This window comes from Rhipicephalus microplus, chromosome X (assembly GCF_043290135.1).
Source record: "Rhipicephalus microplus isolate Deutch F79 chromosome X, USDA_Rmic, whole genome shotgun sequence".
NCBI classification, from domain to species: domain Eukaryota; kingdom Metazoa; phylum Arthropoda; class Arachnida; order Ixodida; family Ixodidae; genus Rhipicephalus; species Rhipicephalus microplus.
Genome location: NC_134710.1, coordinates 268,777,264 through 268,803,717, shown reverse-complemented (window position 1 = coordinate 268,803,717; position 26,454 = coordinate 268,777,264). Strand labels below are relative to the sequence as shown.

At 45.0% G+C, this 26,454-nt stretch overlaps 3 protein-coding genes across 4 annotated transcripts in view; 1 reads left to right on the top strand and 2 right to left on the bottom strand.

Moving 5' to 3' along the window:
- Positions 1 to 2,207: 2,207 nt before the first annotated feature.
- Positions 2,208 to 7,067, bottom strand: LOC142777165 (uncharacterized). Of its 2 annotated transcripts, none has more exons than XR_012887955.1 (3): positions 6,676 to 7,067; positions 5,414 to 5,540; positions 2,208 to 4,686 (listed from the first exon to the last, which is right to left on the bottom strand). XR_012887955.1 is itself a non-coding variant. In XM_075881486.1 (3 exons), the coding sequence occupies exons 1-3, from the start codon at positions 6,899 to 6,901 to the stop codon at positions 4,546 to 4,548; spliced, it is 357 nt and encodes a 118-aa protein (XP_075737601.1). In that variant the 5' UTR covers positions 6,902 to 7,067; the 3' UTR covers positions 2,208 to 4,545. The 2 variants fall into 2 exon arrangements, 1 of the variants encoding a protein (XP_075737601.1); XM_075881486.1 differs by having other exon boundaries at positions 6,813 to 7,067.
- Positions 7,068 to 7,765: 698 nt separating this feature from the next.
- Positions 7,766 to 26,454, bottom strand: part of LOC142775253 (cytoskeleton-associated protein 5-like) — a 59,322-nt gene continuing 40,633 nt past the window's right edge. The window contains exons 21-23 of the mRNA XM_075876600.1: positions 15,615 to 15,713; positions 7,869 to 8,048; positions 7,766 to 7,799 (exon numbers count right to left, since the gene is read on the bottom strand). Of these exons, the coding sequence (XP_075732715.1) occupies positions 7,766 to 7,799; positions 7,869 to 8,048; positions 15,615 to 15,713 (313 nt within the window). The remainder of the gene's footprint in view (positions 7,800 to 7,868; positions 8,049 to 15,614; positions 15,714 to 26,454) is intronic.
- On the top strand, positions 23,072 to 26,214 carry LOC142776111 (uncharacterized). The gene is made up of 3 exons (XM_075879091.1): positions 23,072 to 23,578; positions 24,069 to 24,181; positions 24,940 to 26,214. The coding sequence occupies exons 1-3, from the start codon at positions 23,253 to 23,255 to the stop codon at positions 26,067 to 26,069; spliced, it is 1,569 nt and encodes a 522-aa protein (XP_075735206.1). The 5' UTR covers positions 23,072 to 23,252; the 3' UTR covers positions 26,070 to 26,214.

Below are 26,454 nucleotides of genomic sequence, written 5' to 3'. Positions count from 1 at the left end.
CGTCTCTCGACGATGCTTTCGCCGTAGTGACAATCGCGTGCGGTGCCTTCTTTAATTTCAATAAGATTATTATAATAGTATTTTTATTTCAATAACGTTATTATGTCGTAGCAATTGTTGCTGGTTTAACAAATGATGACATTTGGTGTCGCGGTGCAGAGATGAAAGGCTTCACACGAACGAGAGAGCAAGGATGGCTTCTACGGTAGTGGACTTGAGAAGTGGAATTCCACACAGCTCACTGAAAAGGAATTTCGTGATGTGACTCAACAAAAAAGGGGCGCGAAGCTTCCTGTCATGGTTCGGGAAAATAAGGCACTCATCAGGGACCTTTATTTTTGTTCTCCCCTTCAACAACACCTTGAATTCTCACTAAAACCCTGGCTGAGCAATGCACCGCAGAGCACTCAAGTTTGCAGGCTGTCGACAGGTCCTGCCACACTGGCCAGCTGCTCTCCGTGACATTCAGTGCAGGAATGGGCAGCTGGCTAGGCGAAAATAGATGTTCGGTCGCGAGCACAACACAGACTGCGTAGATAACGAGGAACAGCTGTTGATTTCAGGCACCAGGGCAGCAACACATGCCTAGAAACATGCATCTAAATTACACGGTCGAATGCTACCAATTGAATGTCACTATGTCTTGACGGCAAAGGTGTGTTGTGTAAAATGATGTGATACTTCGGCTTTCCTGCTCACCACCGCAGTATTTATGGACGCAAATGCAAGCTAAAGCAAGGATTGCTGCGTAGTCCCTTACCTGCGCCGCGCACAAGTGTATATACAGCAGTCAAAGAACCGGGACAATGAGCGTATCACGTATATTATGCTACCTGCCGTTGATGAAACTCTTCATTCTGGAGTGCTTTACTGAATTATTGAAAAATCTAAGAGGCTTACTCTCTAGGGTGGAAGCATACAAATTCGAGCGCCAGAACATATGTAGACCATTCAGAAAACCCCAATGAAGGATGTGTTCGCATGAGCCAAAGGGTGACCACAAACACTGCCGAAGCTTACTACTTAGAGTTTTTATAAAAACTCTTATTTTGACTCGAGTGAACAGGTACAAAAATTTAGGTATAAATTTTGCGAGTTGTGTATACTGGGCTGACAGAAACCTCATTCAGTGTCCCAACGTTAAATCGCTGAAAGCAAAAGCAATGACTTGGAGAAACATGGGAAGTGCTGCGCAAAACGCGCTCGCAGTTCTTAAGCATTCACCTAGCTGGAACAGCAGTATAATAAAACCATACAAGCAAACTCTTTTTTTTTTTGCTTCTCCATGGTCAGTTATATCAGTTATATGAGCGCGCAACAAGAATCATACGTGAAAAAGCTAGGACAAAACAAAAAGTAACTGCAAAGGTTGCTCATTTGTTGTAAGATACATGTTAAAACTAGTTCAATCAGTGTACAGACGCGTAAAAGTCGAGCGCCTATTGATGATGAACCTCGTAGCACAGAGGCGCCAAATGAAGGAGACTTGGAGGAGAGCACGGCTTTCAGATACCACTGAAAACAGCAGTTGATCGGCGCCTTTCGCCGACAACACTGCCCGCTAAAGCGGCGGGCGTCGCGCAACAGCAGCGGTGCATGTGAAACGAACGTGCGTCCGCGCGTCCTCCCGCCGCTCATCGCTGCGACCGCCGCCGCTCGTTCGCTCGCATGTGAAACAGGCTTAAGAAATGCTCCGCAGTTAATATCTTGCAGTCTGCTCAGATATGCCATTGCACTTTCGCGCGACATGTTAGAATGAAGTTTTGGATGAGACCAGTGGTGGGCAGAAGTTTAGGCAAAACATTTTTGCTCATAACACCTGTAAACACACACCTGGTCGTGTCATATACTACCATTCGAAAAATTCTTCAAGCTTTACTAGAGGCAAGCATAGCATTGGTGGCCTCGTGTTTGCAGTAAAATTACTTTATTAGTAATAACTCTTGAAGGTGACATCTCAAAACCACAACATGATAATGAGGGATGCCGTAGAGGATGGCTCTGGAAATTTCCACCACCTGGAGTTCTCCAACATGCATCTAAATCCAAGTACATCGGCCACAAGTATTTTCACATCTAATTAAGAAACAGCATCCGGGATTCAATCGCATGACCTTCGAGTCAATTGACCTGTTAATGCTAAATCCAAGGGACTTGAGAATACAGAGGGCAAGAGTTCAAAGTGCACAAAAAACTACCACAACAGGAAAGATTTTCAAAACAACACAGTCCTTGTTTTCACATTTTCGAAAAAAATAACTCTCAAACCCTCTGAAATAATTTAAATATTTTATATAAACAGTTTTCAGCACCAATACATTCTTTCCATGCCTAAAGCCTTCAAAGCAGAAAATAAACACCGACACTCCATCGGTGGAATAGTTTATTCACGCGATCAAAAGCACATTTAAAAGCAGATAAACTAAAAGCACGTTCACAAAAACTAACGTATTCGGTACAACACGTATTTACACATAATGCGTAGTTTATTCGTTTATTCGTAAATCCTCGTTCTTCAATGTAACCCTGCCGAATATCCTGAAGACTAACCCTAAACGCTTTTAGAGTATAATGAAACCACTTAGCACCAGTAAATTATTATCGGTTACACCCACCGGCGATCCTGTTCCCGACCATCTTTGTTCTACTGTGCTACATGATACATTCATTAAGTCGTTTTCTTCATCTAATTATACCCAACGTCCTGAGCTTCAGTCGTACAATCATTTTGCGATGGATCACATCACGTTTGACTAGCATGGCATCGTCACGATTATCGACAACCTGAAACTAACGTCTTCTCACGGTATTGATGGAATTAATAGTACATTTTTGAAGAATACCAAAAATACAGTTCCATCATCCTTAAATGCATATTTTCACAATCGTATCAAGATGGTGTACTACCTGAAGACTGGAGAACTGCTGCGATTATTCCAGGACATAAAGGCGGTGATAAACATAGTCCATCTAACTATCGTCCTATATCTCTCACATGTGTACCATGCAAAATAATGAAACATAATATTTTCTCATCTTGTTAATTTTCTAAAGGATAATAGCTTCTTCTCTTCAACTCAGCATGGCTTTCGAAAGATTTTTTCTTGTGATACTCAACTAATTTCTTTTACTAACGATTTGTATTTATCTTTGAACTCTGCTTCTTTAACTGACTGTATATTTCTTGAGTTTGCTAAAGCGTTTGATAAAGTTAACCATTCCCTGCTCTTATGTAAACTAAGTGTTCTAAAAGTTGACCCTGCAGTTTTAAACTGGATTCATGCATTTCTTTCTTCTCATGTTCACTTTGTCAGCACTAACAATGTTAATTCTTCCACTGCACCAGTTGATTCTGGTGTTCCTCAAGGATCAGTACTTGGCCCCCTGCTATTCCTAATCTATATAAATGACTCACCTTCTACTATTACTACCAAAATTTGTTTGTTCTCTGACGACTGTGTGATTTACCGTAAAATATCTAATGACAATGATATTCATTCTCTGCAGGCTGATCTCAATAACATACTTCATTGGTGTCATATTTGGAAAATGGAACTAAATATTCAAAAATGCAAGTCTATGAGGATTTCTCGGTCGAGTACAACTTGTCCAACTTACTTTCTTCACAGTCACAACTTACCGGTACCTCGGCGTTCACATAACTAACACTTTGTCCTGGAAAAACATAAAGAACATATAGCGTCCAAAGCTAATAAAACCCTGGGTTACCTTCGAAGAAACTTCTTTCTTGCTCCATCGTCACTAAAGTTATTACTATATACCACATACGTCCGTCCTCAAATGGAATACGCTTCATCTGTTTGAGACTCCGGTCAGGTAACATTATTACATATGTTGTAATTCGTTCAAAATCGTGCAGCTCGTTTCATTTTGGCTAACTACCATCGTTCAGCTAGTGTCACTCAAATGAAGACATCTCTAAACCTCATCCCACTAGTTACCCGCCGAAAGCGCACTCGCATTTGCCTGTTTCATAAAATATTCTATCATAATCCGAAACTCCGTTCCCATTTAATCCAAGCTGCTCCCTTCATTTCTCGTCGCCGTAATCACCAACAAAAAGTCACAGTCCCCCATTGCAACGCAGTAACATATGCCCAATCACATCTCCCAAGAACTTGTAATGAATGAAATTCCCTGCCTGCATCAATAACAAGCATCAATGAACCCATTCAATTCAAGAATGTCCTTAAAACAATGATTACCTAATTATTCCCTGTATGTTTGTTGAACAGTTTATTTGTATTGCTTTGTGCCTTCACCATGTAATAAAAATAAAATTAGTGTTATCATTTACTTTATTATGATGTGAGTTGTTAGGAGTAATAATCTTTGTACCCCAATAAGTGACAACATTTTTACGCCATTTGCTTTGTATTCCTTGTGTTTTATTGTTGTGCATGCCCTTTCCCTCTGAAATGTACTGTGTATCCTGAGGGTAAAATAAATAAATAAATAAAAAAATGCGTGCTGCAGAAGAAACTGTCCGCTGTCTGCTAAATAAGAACTCGACTGCGCTGCTGCTCAGCATTCCGAGTCCTCCTGACTTTTATCACGATTCCAAAAGTCGGCGATTATCTGCAATGCTGTTTTTCTCATTTCTTCTGATCGCTGTATCATCTGCTGATACCTCGCCTCAGCAACATGCAGGGGTTCACTCAATATCTGCAACAAAAAAATTACCTTGTAAGTTACAATGGCAAAGGGAAAGTGTGAGCTGTTATTGAAATAATGACACATTTTCAAGACAACTACCTGTTGCTAAATGGGAGGAATAGTATGAAAAAAAAACAAAATGATGTTGCATGGCTGTCATGATCTGAATGCACAGCATTCTTGCAGTGGAATTGCACGGGCAGGCATGTGGCCGCTTTAGTGACTATGAAGTTCACGCTGCTCAAATCGGCTGCTGGTCGTGCAGTTGGGGACACTGCGCAGTCATATGGCATTGTTTGCAGAAAGGAGAGAGAACAATTTATAGTTGACTAAAAATGAATTGCGAAATGCTGCTTGGTGTGCTATAATGCAATGTTTGGCTATTGTGTTTTCATTGGTGTCGACTAGTGTTTTCTGATCATGGTGAAAATGTATTACAGGACCCTTTTTACAAGCCCAGGCTGAAAGATTAAGATTTGATGCACTACCAGCCATAATGTTGCACGTGATGAGAATTGAGCATTTCACCTTTGTGCAATGCATTCAGACTTGATACATGTATGCCCTCTGTACAGTAGAGGTCACTTAATCGAAAGGCAGTCAATGTTAGCTGGGGAACTGTTGGCAGGATTATTTCAGGCAGAGTAGTTTTTTTAATCTGATAACATACTGTTGTAGACACACTATCAATAGCGGAAACAAAGCACTTTGATGAGCAATGTTACATGCAGCGTACCTCTTCCAATCCCACGAGCACAACGGGAATCTCCTGCGACGAAAACCGCGATATGAGGCCCAGGGAATCAGTGTCGAGGGGCAGCCTGCGGGCATGGCTGGGGGGGCTGGCACTTTTCTTGAGACATCTGTAAAAGAACGAGCGAATTGAGGAAGAGTTGAGGGCACTTGTGAAGTGAAACAACCACAGCAATGCAACATCTGCGGAGGCTGAGAAGAGCAAAGTGAATATATACTAGCACGAACATAATAAATGAATAATTTCAATTAGAATTTATTTAGCAAGAACAGAAAACTTCAGGAGAAAGCACAAAGCCCAAAACACACTCATCCGGTCCCACTTTATCCTGTCGAACAGAGGCACAATTCTTCATGCTGTCATGCATTCTCTCCCCCTTTGTGTGGGTTCCTGTAGTATCGGGAATATTGCACTCGTGTCGTCCACGCATTCTTTCCGGTCCCCACACAGCCACCAAGCAAGCTACACACTGTACAGTGCACCCATATTTCATATCAGATTAAGAAACACTATTAGGCTACTGCTCAGAGCAAGGTGCATTTACTATATCAAACAATCTTTTTGCTGAACTTTATAATGCACATCTACATATCAATAAAGAGCAGGGTAACTGAATGAGCGAGTGGTCTTAGATATCTAAAGCTACAAGAATCAGCTCGCAGTGAAGATTGGACATATTGCATTAATATTACAGGCCACTCTTTCATACTAGTACACAATACGAAAAACTTGTCAGCACAGTCTGCGCTAATGAGCTACTGAGCCTGCTGTGTAAATAGGTCAGTGTTTAAATCTTTTAGTAGAACGTTGTACAGTGAAATCTCCCCAACTTAAAAATTTACAAATTGAACTGAAAGTTCTTAATTGGTTGGTTTGGTACATTGTCAATAAAAAGAATTATGACCAAATGGAACTAAAATCTCCACAACTCTCGACTAAACTTCAGGAGCCTGAGGGATTTCTCCAAAAAAGAAACAATGTGAAACATTCTTGCGACAACCAGAAAGCCATCTCGAATAAGCAGTGAAAAAGACTGTCCCACTGTAATGATGAGCTGTGCGCGGGAGTACAAAGGCTAAGGGTGCAGCGTTGTCAGTGCATTTTCGAGGGGACGCGCCAATTCGCACAGCCCAAGGAGGACTATGGCGGCGCCCAGGGAGGCATTTATGAAAAGGTGAAGAAGTTTTGCAGATATATTTTTTAACACGAAAGTTTTTTATGCCTCTAAGGCTGCAGTGACTTACTTCTGTCCCGGAAATGATGGAAAAAAAAGTTCTATCAGCAGGAGTCCTACCCACAATCTCTCCTTCAGTCACAACATATTCCAGGCAAGCTATCCACGGTGCCATGGTCACACACTGCCGAGGCTTTATAATCGCACCTTTTATATACACCACTTTTCTCCGACAGCACTCTTTTTCGACGGGGTGTCGTGGCCTCTGGGAGTGGCAAAGTGAAGCAATGCATCATGACCGTGGCCTATGTCATTAACTCTTGCAATGCACCATTGCTGCGCACCTATCCCATTCGGCCGCATTTCTGATGCAAGTGCAATTTTGTCAACGCTCCAACACGCCTAGATGTTGGCACCTTAACCCAAGCCTCAGCCACACTTGTAGGATTCATCCATACTAAAAGTAACGCTGCGAGGCACGCATCCATCGCCTGGCTTTAACACCGTGGTCCCCACTCACGCCTGTCCTGATAAAAACCGCAGCCGAGCTAGAGCAGAGATAAACATGCGTCACATAAACACGCGTCGACGTGCATTTTCCACCTGCGAAGCACTGCTATTGTGAGACGCAAAGGAACAAAAACAGCATTCCAGACAACTGAAACAGCTGCAGGCTTTCTGAAAGGAGCCTATGATCCCATTACTGATACGTAATAAGGCATGAATTCAGAGCACGTTTCGGCTCAAGAGTGAGGTATCATTGTGATGTTGCAAATGAAGAAAATTACAGCCTACATAACTAAATTTCAAAATAGGTGCTAGATATACACTCAAACCTCGGTAACAAGCCAGAACATAATGAAATATCGGTCATTAAAACAAAGTAAATGTTACTATAACGAAGTAAATGAAGAACAGTATTAAAATAGATATAGCAGTAGGAATATACTTTTAGGAACGAATTTCCAGATATAACAAATTTATTTTCGTGAAACATGTAACTTTGTTATTATGAACTTTAAGAGTAGAAGATAATCCTCAAGAAAATGAAAGTGTATTGATTTAGTATGCTTTTTTTGCTTCCTTATCGCGTAGACAATTCACCGATGATGTACTTGGAAAGTTTATTCCAGTTCCATGAAACCCGAAATATTGAGCTTTTACAGTAACAGAGAACAAGGTGGCAATGCCAGCCTGGTTACAAATGCGAAAGATCCAAGATGCAACGACAAAAGATGCAAGTGGTTCGATAAGTGGGCTTGCCTGCGGTGAGGCAGCTGAACGGACGGTTCCGCCAGAATGGAGTCAACATCCACCTCTTGAATGCCTGAAGCTTTGGACGGCACCACCGCTGCTTCCTCCAGCATGCGTTCCAAGTCGGAGCTCAGAGTGACGCCCTGTGACCGCGGAGGTGCTCCAGAAGGAGTGCCACTCATGGGACACCTGCGCCAACGTAAACGTGGACAAGACACCACTGCAGTAGTTAGCAGTCGCAAGTGTCCACAGCACGCACCACTGTTACAATGCAACCTCTAAAGAGTAAAGTAAAATATTTGCATTTCCGCGTTCTGTACGTCAAGTCTTCGCAAAATCCTGTGTGAAAAAAATGTAGAATAGTGGAAACAAGCATAGGTGTGACCAATGAAGTGTAAAATTTTGAAAGAACAGAAGCGTGCTAAACAGAGAATTGATTATTAAAGGGGCCCTACAACACTTTTCAAGTAGCCATCTAAGGAGTTCATTAAAAAAGCTTATTGTCTCACAAAAACATCACCGCAAAGATTTTTAGAATCAATCTGTCCAGTACGAGCGGAGTTGCAAAGATTTGATGCACGTTGCAATTGCATGCTCTCTTCTCTCCTCCCGATAAAAGCGCTGGAAGCTAAGCAGGGAGACATGACACGAGTAGAGAAAATACCCAAGTCACACAAGCCTCCTGACCTAGAGCACTTTTTTCTCCCCCGAATACGCAGCTTTTTCAGTGCAATCGCATGCGCACGCGTGGACAAGTTTTGGCCTCCGACAATGATCTCTGCAACGACAAAACATGCCTGGTTCAATTAAGCCAATGATGTAGAACAGGTTTGACAAGTGATTTTTACCTTCTTTTGTCAACTCTAGAGAGAAGAAAGTGATCTTTAGCTGACTGAGAATTTATGTGAATTCCAGGTGCCGTGCTGCGCTATAATATTATGCTTGAGTATTCTCGGGAGTCTCTACCACCGATCAGCAGCGTTTCCCGATCATGCTCAAAAAGTGTTGCAGGGCCATGACAAATTTGGACTTTCGGAAATTGCGATTTGTGGTAATTATAGTCCAAATTATGTTTTGGCAAAATCTTTTATTATGGCAGAAAACCATTTCTTTTTGGTAAAAGCTCGATAGACGAAATTAAAAATGTTTTTAAAACTTGAAACCTAACTTTTTTGGCATTGTTATTTGGAGTGGACCTGCCTTACGAAAATTTTGAGAAATTTTCTATGAAGATATTTAAACAAAATTGGCTCCACTCTATTCCACAGCACTTGAACTGCAAGTGAAAGCTTTTCTTTCTCTCTCAACCTTGATAGAAATGTAACCATATGATAAATACCAGCCGATTACTGGAAGCTCATTTTTAACTTCCATGTTTAAATATTATTCCTGATCCTGAATTCCCGATTTCTGAATAGCCGTTTCAACGTCTAGTTCGCTTTAGTTTGTGGGATGAACCTTGTAGAGGAACTATGAAGTTTTGAAAACTAACTTTTTTATTGCAAGTTACCATAATCACCCATAAGAAATTACCAAATTATATTGTGAAAATTTGTCATTACTTCTTTTCTAAATGAGATATTTGAAATCTGCTTCCACATTTTAAATCTCCGTTCAGCGATACACATGCATGGCAATTTTCTTGACAATAGAACAAATAAACTTTTTAAGACCCTTATCCCCCTTGATAACAAGGCTGCGTTGTCGTTTGTAGCCTATTATCAAGACATGAAGCAGTACCGACATTCACTGTTTGAGCAAGTGGTACAAAGAAGTAGGGTAAGGCGGTAATTACTAAGTGGACGGCCGTCAATTTAACCCTTTCACGACAGAAAAAACAAACTTGCAAGGATCATTAAAAAAAAATTTTGCTCAATTTGTAAAGATTTCTTATTTGTAAATGAAGGTACCAGTCTTTCAATTCAATAGCATTGATTCACTAATCGTGTGAAAAATGATAAATGAAAGGTGGCTTCACTGAGAGAAAATAGAATGAAAAAAAAGCAATAAATTAAAGCTGGGACACAAATGTCTTAGATGTGCGGCCATCTAGCGTCAACAAACAAAAATGTGGCAAGTATAGTGAGTATTATTTCGGTCATGCCTAATTCTTGGGTGTAGTCATGAAATTTTCAAACAAATTAAATGACCGATGACTATAGTGGTCATCGGTCACTGTTAGAAAATCTCGACTACACTCGTCAATGGTCGGGAAAGAAGTTAAAGGGTACAGACACAAAATTTAGCAGCCGAGATAGCCTGTGGGATCCATTCCCACGAACATGTGCATATCATGCAGCGAGAACACCTTGAAAGGTATTTTACACAAATTGTAAAATTTGCGTGGACGCGCTATTGACACCTTCAAAAGTGACCCCATGGCAACTCTCTCTTCTTCCCTCACTTTATCATGACGTTATGATGATGATGTGACGGCCTCCATTTCTTTTTTTGTGTCCTCATTTTCTCTAGCAGACGTCCTTTCGTCGAGCTGCTCGCGAATCTGTGGCTGCAGCGAGTGTTGCAAAAGTTGCGTCAGGCGCTGCACCGCTGAGCAATTGTACCCAACAACTATTTGTCGTCGTCCGGGTGGAGCCCTTTTACCAAAACCTGGTCGCCTTCCCTAAAGTCTCTCCATGGCCCTCGTTTCTGGTCTGCGTGAAGCTTCGCCTGCTTTCCCTTTCGCGCATGCGTTGTTCCATTTCAGGGTGCAGCAGACTCAGCCTGGTTCTTGGCTGCCACGACAAGAGCATCTGGGCCGGGGTCTCACCAGTTGTGCTGGGTGGGGTGTTGCGATAACTGAAGAGAAATCGGTCTATGCGATGTTGTATGGACTTCTTGTCTCCTTTTCTTTCTTCGTCTAGTATCTGTTTAAACAAGTCCTTCTTGACGGTCTGAACGCACCGTTCGGCGCTACCATTCGAAGCTGGGTGATAGGGAGGAGATTCAGAATGACGAATTCCATTCCTGCTCAGAAATGTTCTGAAGTGCTGCGATGTGAATTGGGGCCCGTTGTCGGTCACGATCTCCTCTGGTAGTCCGTAGGCCCAAAAACACCTCGCGATTTCTCTACCGTCTTTTCACTTGTTGTTGTTGTCATGACAAACACCTCAACCCACTTCGAATGAGCGTCCATTAGAACCAAAAAGTAATGCTGGTCCCTCTGCGCAAAATCCAGATGAACTCGCTGCCATCTACGCATTGGCCAGCCCCATGACATTAGTGGCACTCTAGCTGCCGCATTCTGTCACAACTGACAAGTGATGCACTCTTTCACCGCTTGCTATATCTCTAGCGTTAAGCGAGGCCACCAGACATGACTCCTTAACAGCATTTTCATTCGAGTCATCCCTGGGTTTCTTTGTGCAGCATTTATAGAAATTTCTGTCGCAACGAAGCTGGTATAACCACGCGATTGCCCCAGGTTACGCACTCTTGGTCTACCGACAGTTTGTTACGGCGAACGAAGTATGGTGAAAGATCGTCGTCCGACTCATGCGCAGGCCACCCGTTCTGCGTAAAAAACAACACTTTGGACAGCAATCGATCTTTACGCGTTTCCTTTGCCAACAATGGAGCCTCGTCTAGCACCGAAATGAAATAAACGCCCTCCGACTTCTCTGCTTTCTCTCGGAGCGGTAGCCGTGAAAAGGCATCGGCATTTTGGATTTCGCTGGCCTTTCGGTAGACCCATCGGTAGTCATACGCTGCAAGGATGAAGGGCCCACCGCTGTATCCATGCTGCTGCCATTGTAGAGATTGGCTTGCCATGCCCGAAAATTGCAACCAGGGGTCGGTGATCTGAATAAACGGAAAGTTTTCGACCAAACAAAAATTTGTGGAACTTCTTTAGACCGAAAATAACTGCAAGAGCCTCTTTCTTCAGGTGGGCGTAGCCCTGCTCTGCCTGACTTAGTGTCCTCGATGCGAACGCTATCGGTCTTTCAACCCCCGCGATTTTATGGAATAAAATCGCCCCTAGTCCATACGCCGAGGCGTCGCATACCATACCCAGTTCCTGATCCAGATTGTAGTATGTTAGTACTCTGGGATGCATAAGCCAATCCTTAGATCTCTTAAAAGTATCTGCCACCCTGTCCGTCCATTGCCACTTAACATTTTCGCCCAACAACTCGTACAATGGTTTCAGCTCTGCTGACATGTTTAGAACGAATTTGGCATAAAAATTGAGCACGCCCAAATATGCTCGAAGCTCCTGTTTGTTCTTGGGTGTCGGCGCGTCTTTGATAGTGCGCACCTTATCCTCGGATAGTCGAATGCCATTTTCGTCCAGCACGTGACCCAAATACGCCACCGATGTTTAGAAAAACTTGCACTTTTCTTTGCACAATTTAACGCCTCGTTTCTTGAACCTTGTCAGCACGCTTTCCACCTTTTTCCAACATTCCTCAAAACTTTCCCCGGCAATCAACACATCACCCAGGTAGCAGGCGACTTTATCTAGGCCTCCTAGAAAATCGTCCATGACTGCCTGGAATATCGAGGGTACACTGGTTATCCCATACGGTAGGCGCGTAAACTTTAACAGCCCCATGTGCGTATTTATCGTGAGCAAAGACTGCGAGTCAGGGTGCAACTGCAGCTGCTGATACGCGGTTGAAAGGTCAAGCACAGTGAAATATTTGCACCCATGCAAGGCTACAAACAAATCTTCCATGACTGGCAGCGGATATTGATCGGTGCGCAAGCAGGGATTCACCGTCATTCTGTAGTCTCCGCAAATCCTGACCGTTTTGTCTCCTTTTGGAACCACCACTAGTGGCGTGGCCCAGTCGCTTTTTAGGACGGGAACAATCACCCCTGCGTTCTGCCAGGCCCTCAATTGTTGGGAAACGGGATCTCGGAGTGCGAAGGGCACCGGTCGAGGTTTACAAAAGACCAGTGTTGTGCCATCCTTGAGCAACAAGCTTACTTGACAATTCATTATCTGTCCGAGCTCTGGTTCAATCACTTCCGAGAGCCTTTCAAGCAAGCTAGCTACTCGATCGATCCCGACCCCACTCACACTCAACCAATACAATTTAAGAGATTCCAACCAGTCTCGCCCTAGCAACGCAGTCTCACTCTTTTGCAACGTACGGACCACGATCAGAGGCAGCGTCGCTGTCTAGTAGTTGTGCTCTACCGGCATCATCAGCTTGCCCAGAACCGCTAACGGCGTTCCCCAATAGGCTTTTAGCTTTATGCTACACGGCAACAACGTTCTCCCGGCCCAGTGTCGCTGATAGAGAGTCTCGGGGACTATAGAAGCAGACGCGTCTGTATCTATCAGCATCGGCACATTACGACCCCCGACCCGTACGTTTACAGTATAGTTTCGGACACTCTCGTCATACGAAAACATATTCTGTAGCAAAGTATTGTCCTCACCACTACTGTCCTCCGCATAGTGCGCTGTGCTGGCGGACGATCGGTACGCTCTCGCCAAGTGGCCCACTCGTTTGCAGGTGTGGCAGTGGTATTTCCTGAACGGGCACCTTTCGTCGGTGTTGAAGGTGGCTCTGCAGTCATAGCAAGCCCAACCGGTGGTTTCTTTCGTTGCTCTCGTTTCCATGTAATCTCCACGCGGCTGTCCCGACCTTGAACTCAGAGCTTGTCGTTGTACGGCGTGGACACCCAGTTCTTGCCCCTCCGGCTGGAATTTTTTCGCCTCGGAACGGGCTAGTTCAATACTTCGGGCTAGTTTGCACGCCTCTGCAAACGTCAGTGTGGCCCTCTTCAGAAGCTCTGCATGCGTTGTCTCGTCTTTCAGCCCGGCAACGAAACGGTTCCGCAAAGATTCATTCAAAAATGCCCCGAAAGTGCAGGAGCCAGCCAGACTCTAATTCCAACGCAAAGCCCGCCACCAGTTCTGTGTCCTGCTGAATCTGGCGGTTGAATCGGAAACGTTCCGCTATGACCATGGGTTCCGGAGCATAATGCTTCTTGAGGGCTTGAATTAGTTGCGCATATTCTTTCTCCTTGGGCTTCGCGGGAGCTAGTAGATTATTAAGCGTGCGATAGGTTTTTTTCCCAATAGCGGTAACCAGCATCGAAACTTTGAGGTCGTCGCTCACCTGGGTCGCCCGAAGGAAGTGCTCGAACCGCTCGATGTACGATTCGAAATTCTCGTCTCCGTCTTCAAGGAAGGGTTTGAACTTGCCAGCCGCTGCCATGTTGGAATCTTCCGCTCGCAAAAGTGCCTGGCGTCTGTCGGCAGTGCAGATTCACTCGGATCCCATCCTCGTCGCCACTATTATATCTTCGTCTAAACAGGCGCGAGACCGGCAGGCAGCACACGGTGGCTAAGTGCAACACATGTTTATTCGGTCACACAACCAACTGTTTTACCACCCGGAAGGAAAAGAGGCGGTTGCTTATATACATGATCGAGCCACTATCACACCGAGCATTGGCATCACGAAGCCGAACAGTCCGAGTCCGGGTCACCGCTGATAGCAAAGCGCGTCTGCGTCAGCCCCCCTCCCCCCCCCCTATACACAAACACGATAACCTAACACTGAGGACCAGAACACCTTGCAGATGACCTCTCTATACTTCAGGATTTACTTCACTTACATTTTATTACACTTCCTGAAGACATTTTTTCTGGTTTTCGACGATAACACACTGAATAAGTGATTTTTCCTTGATTACTACAGCATAGTTCATTATAATACTTTATTACGATCACAAAAAATATCCATAAATCGATAATTTTGACCGGATTCTCCAATTCAATTGCAGCAACCTCCTTAAGGCTTTGTCCCTATCTTTCAAGCGAAAAGCCACTAAGCTCACTACGAAAGGAGTCTAGTTCCGCTATATTTTGGCACGTAGCAGTGTGTCACAAGATACTGAACCTCTCGAATGTTTGCCGCAATTTACAACATGAATGCATGTGTTCACTTTCATTAACCTTTCACCCTCCCTAGACTAGCTTGGCTGAACCAAACATTTCACATACCGATTAGCACGAGCTAGCAGAGGTCGTCCCTTACCAAAGACTGATCAGGTCAGTGCATTTTAGTTATCGTCTTTATGCACAGATTACATTACCATTTTATTATTTTCCACAAAATACTTCAAGAAAAAGTGCAACCCTGTCCAGTTGGCAGAAAAGCCAACTCTCTCTTATAGTCAACTTTCGTCTGCGTGTTCTGCAATGCAAAATACTTTTTAATGCATCTACTTTGCTTAATGCAGTTTTACAGAGGAAAATAAAAAAAGTCATTCAGAATTGCTTCCCTATTTAAAAAGTGTATAATTTCGAAGGCACAAGGTTAAAATATGAAGACCACTTTCCTGGTTCATTATCTAGGATTTGAATGTTTGCGGTCTCTTTCAGGTCACTTCTGCCAAAAAAATAGTGGCGACAGTATCCAGCTAAATCTGAAAGACAGCTCTAGGTAACTTTTTTTTGTAAAAAAATGCATGATAATATTCAAAAGCTGGGATTTATCTTTATATGGACACTGTAGCTGTCCCTCGATATTCCTTTTCGTGAAAATTGCCTTTCTAGGAATAAAACAGTGCATGTGGACATGTATATTGTGGAGGTGCTATCACCCATATTAAAGTCTTTGCGCCTGATGACGCACGCGTGTCTAGCATATTAGCTGCAGCTAAGTTTGACAGCGGCCAAGGAGAGGTGGCTGTGTGGTCGCGCGAGATAGAATTAGCACAGTGGTGTCCGTGGCACCGCCTGGCGGAAGAGGTTAGGTTGGCACACAGGAAACAGTAAAGAGTCTTTACGGTTTGGTAGGAACGGACGTCTCCTGCAGTGGGCCCATGGAGACAGTACCACAGCTCGTTTCCCGTGGACTCCTCCCGACGAGTTGAACGTTGGTGACCCTGCATTCGTGGTACTTTGTACATAAGGGTTGTGCATATATTCAAATGACTATTAACACGTTCAGATGCCCTTCAATTCGAATTTCACTTATTTAAAATTTTGAAGATCGAAAAGAACGAATAAAATATTCCAAATGTAACCTGCCTGTAAAGGTGGTTCCATTGCAGTAAAGAAGCGCTGTAACGCAAAAACACCTTTTCGAAAAAAAAAATCTGGAATGCCGCGATGCCCCACTTGTAGATAAATTAACTTCGCATCCATTCGTTTTTGAAGATTAAAAGCTTGTTATAATGGCTCATATTCTTTCGGTATGGTAAATTTTAAAGCATAACACATTTTGGACGTCACTTCCATTCTATCGATGGTCAAATCCAGCTGCTATTCAAAGTTTCTTCAACTTCTCAGTGAGCCAATAAGAATGTCATTGACATGCTTCGTTTCAATTAAAAAATTGCAGGTTGGTCAGATCATGACAAATATGCTCCTTTTTCTTCATAATATGCGCTATATACTACTGAAATTCAATCGAAGATAATTCTAATCAGATCGGTATTCACTTTGAACAAAAAATTTACAATTCGCACAAGCCTACTTTGCAAGCATGATGTTGCTTGTGCTATTTGGCATATTTTGTAAGGTTATTAATGCTTGTCGCTAGTGAAGTTTAAGTTTCGGCTCGTAACCTCGTTGCGATGAAAAAGCAGGATAATAAATGTACACGCGTTTGTTGCCTGATGGCACGACTGTCCGCAAGCTCAAAGAGCCGCAATCTCTGGAGATTAATTTGACATAATGATGCCACACTCCTAAGCAGCATTGCACTCTCCAGTAAAATCATACAGCCCTTAAGAATACGTTAAAGTCAGTTTTAACAAAATCTGGAGGCACAAGTATGCTCAAACTTGGAACATTATGCAAGTTAATGAAAGAGGCTTATGTCTGACGATTTTATGGGATTGCTTGTGTGGGGATCTGAAGCACGTCCGCGACTTTTTCGAGGGCATCCCGCCATACGGCCGCTCCTTTTCCCTTTCCCGTGCTCTGGTAACGGCGTGTGGCGATAGATGGCGCCCCACATGGGCGCGTGTTCTCGGGGGCTGCGACAATCCGCGAGGCCAAGTCATGTGTGCGCCGGAAAGTCTCTCTCCTCTGTTCGTCGGCGCCTGGTAAGCACGTGTTTCCTCCGTCCACGTCTCCTTCGGAAATCGCCGAACTGTAGCCTGCCCGGGGAGCCTTAGCATCCCAGGCAGGCATTTTTATTTGAGTGCTAGCCTGAGTACGCGTAGGCCTACGGCAAGTGCGGCTTGGTGTGGTCGCACCACATCAAGCCGCACTTGCCATAGGCCTACGCGTACAAAATTTGCCAGAACTCTCGCGACCAGGCCCAGTGGCCATCGTGAGAGTGCGCAGCATAGCCGCAAGGGACCTTTTCCCGACCGCCGTGTCAAAGCTCGCCATTGCCAGCTGTGACATGCTCGCGGTTTCCCCTTATTGTGAACGTCCACGTGCGCGAGCCTTCACTCCCCGCATCCCGGGAGCGGACGTTGTACTGTTCGGGATGCCGCCAAAGGCAATAAAGTGTTTGTGTATTTCTTTTATTCGAACACTGTCTGTTTTGCCGCTCTGCGCTAAAAGCCTTGTTAGTTGAGCGCGCGCAGAGCGGTGCGCTACACGCGAGTAGGTGATGAAGTCGCGGCCCTGTGGCTCGCTAAACGTGAACCCGCGGTGATCATTTGCTACTGTGAAAAGCGAGGTAACTACATTTTTTAACTTGAAAATTGGTTTGATTTATAATTTGAAGGGTTCAGTTAATTTTGAAAAAGACAAAACAATATGAATTTCATTGCAGAAGGTTTGCCTGTGGAAATATTGAAGCGCTTTTACAAAAAATTGGGGGAACCCCAAGCTTCGCCTTTAAGAGCTGAGCACTACTCTCAAACCTCGTTATAACGTAACTGAATATAAGGAAATAATGGATATAACGAAGTAAATGAAGTTCCTCTTGAAATCTCCATTAAGAACCATACATTTTAAACCTCATTGTAACGAACTAAAATCGACTGGTAAATAGATATAACGAACTAAATTAGTCTATCAAATAGTCTATAAAAAGTCAACCGTAGTGTGTCAGGTACTGTCAAGCTCGCTTATAACAAACCTGAGTGTGACACGGCATCCGTTCGCTGTATCCCGAAGTTCGTAGTAAATTAAACACATCTCTTGAAAAAAGTTGCGAGTGAAAAAATTTTTTTCCCAAAAAAAGTCCGTGATGCACTTGTTTCGAAGAGCAGAAGCGATAAGGGTGGTCTGGAGTTCATTTAAAACGGCAGAGTACTCGTTCGCCGAGGCCCGTGGCATAAGCTGCATGAGGCAGTGGCTCCAAAGTTTCGTCGCTCTCGCCATGTACTTCATTCATAATGTCCCAACTAGTGCATGGTTCCGCAGTTTCAGCATCATCATCCGCCGTAATTAAACCATCCCAACAGATTGTCCACCAGCTCTACCAGGTCGGAGCCGACGATGCGCTGCCACAAACCCCCGCCGCAGTGGTCCTGTTAGGACGTAACACCGACGTCGATGAAGTCGGCCTCGCGAAAACGGTTTCGCGCGCAAATAGCCGTCACCACCGCCCACGAAATGTTCACCATCTCCACAGCTGAATACTGGGACGCCCGAAGCGGCAAAGTGGCTGCCAGATGGTCAACAGCTATGAGCAAGCGCTCAGCAACGCGGCACCTAACGCGCGGATTACGCTCAAGCCAAACGGTCACACTTGGCTTGAGGTTTTGTTGAGCGGCAAGAAAAAGCGTGCTAGTCTTACCGTCTGCCATCCCGACTACATACGCACACCAAGAGAAATCAAGAGGTGCACACGCGACACACATGTCAGAACGCGTGGAACAGCTCTGGGCCCGTTTTCAGCCAGAAAACGAAACTAATTCAAGCCAGCGTGGCGGGCGTCGCGGAGCGGCAGAGACAGGCGAAGGGACGGAGTAACCTTCCTCCGTGGGTGAAGGGGTCGTGATAATGAAAGAAGAGCAGACTTGCGAGAGAAGGGCAAAGAGTTGCGATAAAAAGAGGGGAGGATGCGGCGGGAGGGGCGACCTTGAAAACCGAAACACACAGGAAAGAGGGAGATTGGGTACCTTGCTTGAAAGGTCCGCGAAACTCGATCGCACGTAGAAAAACTTGGAGGAAAGAGTGCCTGCACGCACAGAAGTCAAAGCATGGCCACCTAGATCGGTACGCGCGGCCGTGGTAAAAAAATCGTTTTGTTGCACCGGCGGGCTTGCGTGGCTTCACGAACTTTGATATTTCGCAATTTGTTCCACGCAAATTGACAACCAGTTTCGCTCTTCCACACGCGCCCGGAAGGCATGCTGGGCAGAGTGCGAAGTGAGCGAGAACAAGTCCTAAACACAAAACAAATCGCAGAGTCGGTGGGGTAGAGTACGCGCGTGCACTAGACGCAGACTATCGTATACAGTCGGTGGCCGACAATGTTGGCAAATGGTCTGGTCCCTCCAGGCCGGCGACGCCAACCAGCGATCAAAAATAGGGTAGATGGCCGACCTGTCTTCGAAAGATCGGTAGCAGTGTGAAACACTCTGGCCTCGTCTAGCGATGCGGGGTGCTCAGAGTAGCGGGGGGACAAAAGACGGAGGGGTGCATAATAAAAGCAGTCGGGGCACGGAGGAAGGAAACAGCTTTACTTCTTCCATGGGTTGGGTAGAGCGGCAACTAGAGGGTCACGGAGGCAGGGTCGGCGTTTGACAATAAGAATGTATGGGCACATCGCCGATGCCTGATCTGTGGTCGAAATTTGTTTCCCGGGAAATAAGCAGACCGTTGACTCCATTCGCTGTAAGCGACCAGCGGTGCTCGAAGACATTCGTTGTGTGTTTTGTTTCATTTTCACGGTCACACGAATATTGTTTGTTTTAAGCGGAAGTTCGTTTTAAGTGGGGCCGTTTTAAGTGGGCTCGACTGTATAGCGTTTTCTGCGAAGTTTGACGCTCGTTCGGCACGACTCTGTCAAAACTCCCGCGCCTACCTACAGCCACGCCCCGCGTGGCCGAGAGAGCCGTCCTCCTCACACAGCCAGCGGAGAGGATTGAGGAAGCGCTCAGCGGGCCACATGAGAGAGAAGCGGTGCCACGGTGCAAAGCGATTTTCCTTTCACAACGGCAACGACTGAGTCTCTGCTGCTACAATGGCTGCTTATCTGCACTGAGAAAGGTTGACTCTCCGTGACAGCTTTCTTTTTTTTTTTTTTGCCCGGCCTTGGAAGAGAAGGGCCTCTACATGCAGAGACTGAAAAGAGAGAGAGATTGTGGTTATATCAGAAGAAAAGAAAAGAAAGGTGCCGACCCGTAACTGTCTCTCCTTACGAGGACACCTCAACAGGTCAGCAGAGGAATGGGATATGGGGAATAAAAGATATAGAGAGAAGGAATAAAAAGAATAGAAGGAAAATAGATGGATAAGAAGCCGCCAGCCAGCGAGAGGAAAAAAGAAGGAGATAGGAAAGTGGAGATCCGGTCGAAGCAGTCCAAGGGCGGGGTGCCACAATGCGAGAGCTGCACGGCATCAGGAGACCGCGGAGGGCGAACCAGTCGGCGGGAGCTACGCTGAAGTCGGAGATCGCGAGGGCACAACCGTCCAGCTTGAAATCCTCCGAGCGAATGAAAAAGGGAGAAGCGTGGAACAGGCGTGTAGCAGAGCGGCATTTGAGAGAGAGCAAACAATCCACCATAGTCTTTTCTTTCCTTTTCTTCTTTTCCTTCTTCGTGCGCAGCATTGAGAGGTGCCGCCGCGGGATTGGACATGGTGCAGAGAGCATTTTCGGCGCGCGGAATGTTCCTATTGACCGTTGGAAGGGCTTGCCCGTTCGAATTACAGGGCGTTTTCGCCCATGGGAATACACATAGCTTTTACGGGACCTCAGTGTGAGTTGGAATTACCCGAAAGTTTGAGTTAATGAGGTTTGACTAAGTTTATTTTCCATGGCACGCGTAGTCGCACTGCGGTAAATCAGACCGCAAGGCGGTTTCCTTCTTTGCATGCTTATAGGTGTGCGCCCATCTGAGCATACACTGCCAGAAACTGTTATGATCGATATAACGCAATAATGGATATAATGAAATAATTGTGGCTCCCCTTCAACTTCGTTATAACAAGGTTTGAGTGCATAGAGATATCCTATCCCTAGTGCGTACTTCAACAACCTAATGCTACCTTTATTGTTTGATCTTGCTCGAAAAGTTTAAAATGTGGATTATATAATGCAATCAATAAAGTTGAAAGTGGCTTGTGCCAGTGAAGCTTTCGCATATGGCCACATTCTGTGTGATCAGTGGCACGCTTTGAACCACGAGCAAACGCGCGTGAAATGTTTTTAACTTGCTGTGGACGCACTAAGTGGTGTTAAGGAAATATGCATAGCAACAATGTGCCTTTCAAAATGGGGTGCCACCTTTAAACCACATAGTCGTTATGATAATCGCGTGTTCCGACACCCGGTGGCAATGTACACTTCTAACACACAATATTACGGTGACATTACAATATACAGGATGTCTGTAAACAATGAAGGTAATCTTTACTGCATTTCCAAGCAGAGGAAGTTATTTTCACTGCATATTCAAGCAGGTGCATGGATGTGTGGTCGAACAGCTGCTTGTCACACAAACGACCTGGGTTCAATCATCACTCAGATCTGGAATTCTTTTTTTTTTCATTTTTTTACTTGCAACTTGATTTTCACTCAACCAACGACGGCCACGCTGACGCCATAATTTCTGCGAAACGAGCTTTTTAACGAGTTAGAGACGGCAGGAAGGGGATGATGGAGGCTTGCGATGATAAAATCCGTAAACAGGGGTTGTGAGCTCGAGCATGAGTTTCGACAAGTGGACCAGGGTTGCCAACCATAGGGTAATTTCCCTACTTGTAGGGTATTTTAGCAATTTTTCGGTGAGCGTAGGGTAGTATAGCGGTGATGTTGCATAGTTTCAACATTTAACTAGTCATTGATCAGTGAAAAACATAGAAGATCCATGCGACATATTTGAAGGTTGCATTCCTGGAGAGATCCTAATTGGAACTGTCTCATTTCTAACGTCAACAGCACAAAAGACAGGATAATTTGTCAAACATTCTTGTGCTAGGTTTGTTGTTTTCTTTTCTCGGGATTTTCACCCCCCCCTCTGTGGTCTTTTATCTGTTCGTTGGGTGGAGGGGCTTTTGATATTTTCAGTGGTGGTCGGTTGAAGTTAATAAGACAAAAGCTTCATGTTCCCCATCATAACGAAAAGTGATGGTCATCGTCAACGCGAGTGTTGCAAAAAAAAATCGCCACAATAAAATGACGATGCCTTATGATGTCCCTGTAGCATCACATATTGCCGAAATTTTTTTCAGGTTACCATAAAGTTATTGTGATGTCATCGTGGCATCACAATGAGACGTCAAATGATGGCATGTGTGTGCTTAATACCCTCTCCTCCATCTTGATAAAGTACCGTATTTACTCGCGTAATCATCGCACTCGCATAATTCTCGCACCCCCCACATCGTCCAAGAAATAATACGATTTTTTTCTCGAGTAATTATCGCACCCCCCAAAACTGCCGCAATAATGTCGTCTGCTCGTTCCAGTCATTGATGATAGCGCGCACCATCTGGCGCCATCTCTTAAGCATTGAGCGTACTATTGCACGGAAATCCAATCCAATTCAAGCCAAGCCGAAGTGGCCAGTGCGCGTTGCGGCGTGTTTTGTGTGTTGTGTCTGTAATCTTGACACGTTATGGGGCGATACTGAAGCCACACGGTTGCTTCAAGTTGCAAATTATAGATCATGCGCTAAACAACGGCAACAAGGCTGCCGGTATGCCCTTCGGAGCCTACGAGTTTTGTGTTCGCTACTGGTCACGGCAGCTGAAAGCCACCAAGATGCGTTGTGCCTGCCGTGTGCCTAAAATTGGGATTGATGGTAAACTTTATTTCTTCAGAAGGGAACTGCGAATGATTCTGTTAAATAGCCATCAGCCCAATACTGACATCCAACGCTTACTTTTTGAGGGCTCCTGTTGAGCGCCGACCGCTACCGCTACGCCCGCAACGCCCACAAGCTTCGCGTATGGTATTCCAATTCTCGACTATTTGCTTCCACTTTTTGTGTCTCAAATAAATCTTGCCTTGTGTTGAACCTCTGCTTTTATTGTTGAGGCAAGTTCTAATTAGTACTTCTTAATGCTTGCTGTAAGGTGCTTTTGTGAGAATTCCGATTTGCGGCCACTACGTTTTCTTTTTCGCTCTGTGCGTTTTCGTAGAAAGTTTTCCTCGCGCAATGGACCATTTGCGGAAAAGCGAGCGCCACCTGCCGTCTAAACAGGGAAGCAGCGCTCGCGCTTTTGGTTGGAAAGGCATTCGTGAACTAACATGTGCTAGGCAGCGTTCGGCGGCTCGCGTGCGCTTGTTTTATTGATTTACTGTTGTTTCTTTGCCGGAAACGTGCGCTGCTTACGGAAACAACATGATAGAAGAAGAAAACATCCCGTTTGCGTTTGTGGAAACGGGATGGAGCGAGGATTTTTCGCGTTGCAGCCTGAGCAACAACGACGTGTGGCGGTACCTACACTCCGCTACTTCGACCGTTCGCCAGGCTCATCGCGGCTGGTCCTTCAAGGAAGAAGGATACGTCAAACACTTGAAGTTGAACCTCCAAACATCTGATGACGAACTAGGTCTGGTGAGAGCGGCGTGCGCACCGTCCATGAAGTCCGGCGTGTATGTAACAACGGCATGGTTCGTCGTGGCTACCGGTCGCATCGTTGGAGCGCACTGCGACTGTGTTGCTGGGTGAGATATTTTGATTTTACTAGCGTCTGTAGTGCAAATCACCGATTGCCGAAAATGTGTGTAAACAAATGTTGCGCCTATGCGCTTGCGAGTGTAATGGGAGCATGCAGTTCCCTTATCGGAACATTACGTTCTCTTCATAGGACAGGAGTTTACCCCAGTGCTTATACCTGCTGCAGCTCCCGCTTTTGTGATTATAAACGACCCGTGCTACTATATCAATCATGGTTTGCGCTTATACATCGAAGCGCAGCCTCGCGCACTAATGGCAGCTTTTTTTGCGAACCGTTACAATGTACGGATATACGCGAGACTGTGTGCTGCCGTGGTACACATTGTTGCATTCACAAGATCACGTCTATCGAGTACTTTACCTCATTGCGGTGCTACCTAAAAAGCTCGATGTTGCAAGACGCGGGCTTAGCGTCTGTAAATACATGTTCGAGGTTGTCCGTTGATTTTGTGAACAACAGTTTTTTTTTTCTTTCAGACTTAGTGAAACCTGCCAACATGTAGCAGGCCTGCTGTTTAGTGCTGCCGCCAGAGCTGAACATGCACCGTCCTGCACGGACGTACCCTGCAAGTGGATAGTCCCTGCTGAAGGTATTACTCCACCAATGCATGTCCTTAACGATCCTGTGTTGCCCATCTTGCCACTAAGAACTTCGTGTTTCAGCTAAGTATATACCTACAAAGTACCCTGTGCAAGCATATTATGATCGCGATATATTTTAATGGCACAAAAGCAGCTCAGCCATACAGTGCCGAGCACAAAGCATATTGCATGACACAGTGCAGGTCAAATACGAGTTCGAAGGGTAGTAGGTTTTAGCATGTTAGTTAATCATGGTTGCAGAGAATACATAGCGCAGTGTAAACGCAGGACAGCGCTTGTCCTGGTACTACCCGTCCCGTGTATTTCATACTACAATGGAGAGCGCTTTCAGAAACCTTTTAACAGCCGGGAATCCAAGCATAATAAATGATTGGAGACGCAACTTGCACTCCAGGATTCGTGTAAGCAGTGGATGTTCAAACCAGTAAATTACCGCTATTGTGAACATGACGTTGCGTTCACATACCATTATGTGTCATTCACAAAATATGCATAGAGAAACAGGCTCGCAGCGTTGCATTTTCATGACTGCTTGCTCAGTCATGCCAGTTTATTAATAAACAGTGTTACATCATTTACACACCACAAAGCACAGTACACGAACAAACACACTTCCTCATGTGTTGAACAGCCATGCTTGTGCACGTGCATATGCTCCCTTTCTCAACACAAATGTACTTATCACTCACATGTGTGCTCTCTTTAGCAGCATAACTGAAGTACCCTATTTTCTGTTTACTTACAGCAAAGAAACCAGTGGCAAGAAAGCCTCTGGGTGAAATCAGATTCCAAAAGTATTTCATAAACAAGCCTACACGTGGGAAACGGAAGCGCGATTATGACCCCTGTGCTGATGGCCCACTTCCTAGTCCACATGCCATTCAGTCACTGAGGGATAAGCTGGCGACCGCCTGTCCCGATCTGCATGCTCTGCGATACATGTGCCACGATAAAGCCAAGCCAAAGCCACCATGCAACATAAAGAAGCCCATAGAGGACAGCGATGACCTCTGGAGCGAGGCTGCAGCAACTGAGGTACAATCGTACATGAAAACAATGAAGCCACTAAGCCAGACAGAGAGGGATCTGATATGCCACCAAACAGTCGGCCAAGCATCTAACAAGAAGTGGCATGCAGAACGGGTTGGACGGCTAACAGCATCGATGTTTAAAAGGATCTGCCGGTGTACAAAACCGGACAGTTTGCTAAAGGCATTACTGTACCCTTGGGACAGAGCCACTTCCGAAGCAATCGTATATGGCAGACAGCACGAAGCAGATGCCGTAGCTGCTTATGTGAAACTGTTGCAGGCCAGAGACTCGAGCGTGGCAGTCCGGGAAACTGGACTTCACGTCCACTGCCAGTACCCCTTCTTAGCTGCTTCACCAGACAGAATTGTTGTTGTAGATGGAAAAGAAGGCCTACTAGAAGTGAAATGCCCTTTTTCAAAAAAAGGGATAACGTGTGAGGACGCCTGCAGTGACAGAAACTTCTGCTGCAGACTCACCGAAGAAGGTGCGGAGCTGAAGCGGGACCACGCCTATTTCTATCAGGTGCAAGGCCAGATGGCAGTAACGGGCCATAACTGGTGCGATTTTGTCATATGGACTGAGGGAAACGCACCAGGAGACCCCCCACATCTCCATGTTGAAAGGATAGAGTTCTGCGAAAAATTCTGGGCTCAGGAAGTACTGCCAGGACTCTTGCACTTCACTAAGCATGCACTTGTACCCGAAATCTTGACACGGCGTGTCAAAAGGCTTGGGCGGCTTTACACGTCTGAAACATACGTGTCTTTCAAAAAATTCAAGGCTGGATTTTATGTCTGCACGCGTCTAGATGGCCTAAGCATCAAAATAAAAAAGTTGAAGTAAGACGCCTCACTTTATTTATAATCGCTCTCTTCTGGGGAGAAACAGTCTCATGCTTTTTTTTTTTTCAGTTAACTTCTCAAGGAGTGCACTGCAAAACTCTGTGAAATTCATGGCAATCGTGGCATAATCATGTGTAGACTGTTCAGCTATACTTGTGAAACCAATGCATGGCTCTTATAGTCTGAAAGTAACTAAGTAACAAAGGCTTATTGTGACTTATGTAAGATGGGACAGTGTAACACAGGCAAACAACCTGTTTCGTTATTTGTGACTTAGAGTAAGGCAAATGGGGCTTGACGTGGCTTCTGAAAGCTGTCGTGGAAAGCGCGAGATAAATTTCAACTATATGGGGCTTCAGTAGCGTGGGTCTATTCAGCACAAAGGT

Excerpts from the sequence above, each read along its gene's own strand:
- LOC142776111 (XM_075879091.1), top strand. The coding sequence starts at position 23,253 with ATGATAGAAGAAGAAAACATCCCGTTTGCGTTTGTGGAAACGGGATGG. Across the intron at positions 23,579-24,068 it reads CACTGCGACTGTGTTGCTGG|ACTTAGTGAAACCTGCCAAC; the intron begins GTGAGATATTTT and ends TTTTTCTTTCAG. Across the intron at positions 24,182-24,939 it reads GTGGATAGTCCCTGCTGAAG|CAAAGAAACCAGTGGCAAGA; the intron begins GTATTACTCCAC and ends GTTTACTTACAG.
- LOC142777165 (XM_075881486.1), bottom strand. The coding sequence starts at position 6,901 with ATGATGCATTGCTTCACTTTGCCACTCCCAGAGGCCACGACACCCCGT. Across the intron at positions 5,541-6,812 it reads AAAAGTGGTGTATATAAAAG|ATGTCTCAAGAAAAGTGCCA; the intron begins GTGCGATTATAA and ends GTTCTTTTACAG. Across the intron at positions 4,687-5,413 it reads TGCTCGTGGGATTGGAAGAG|ATATTGAGTGAACCCCTGCA; the intron begins GTACGCTGCATG and ends TTTTTGTTGCAG.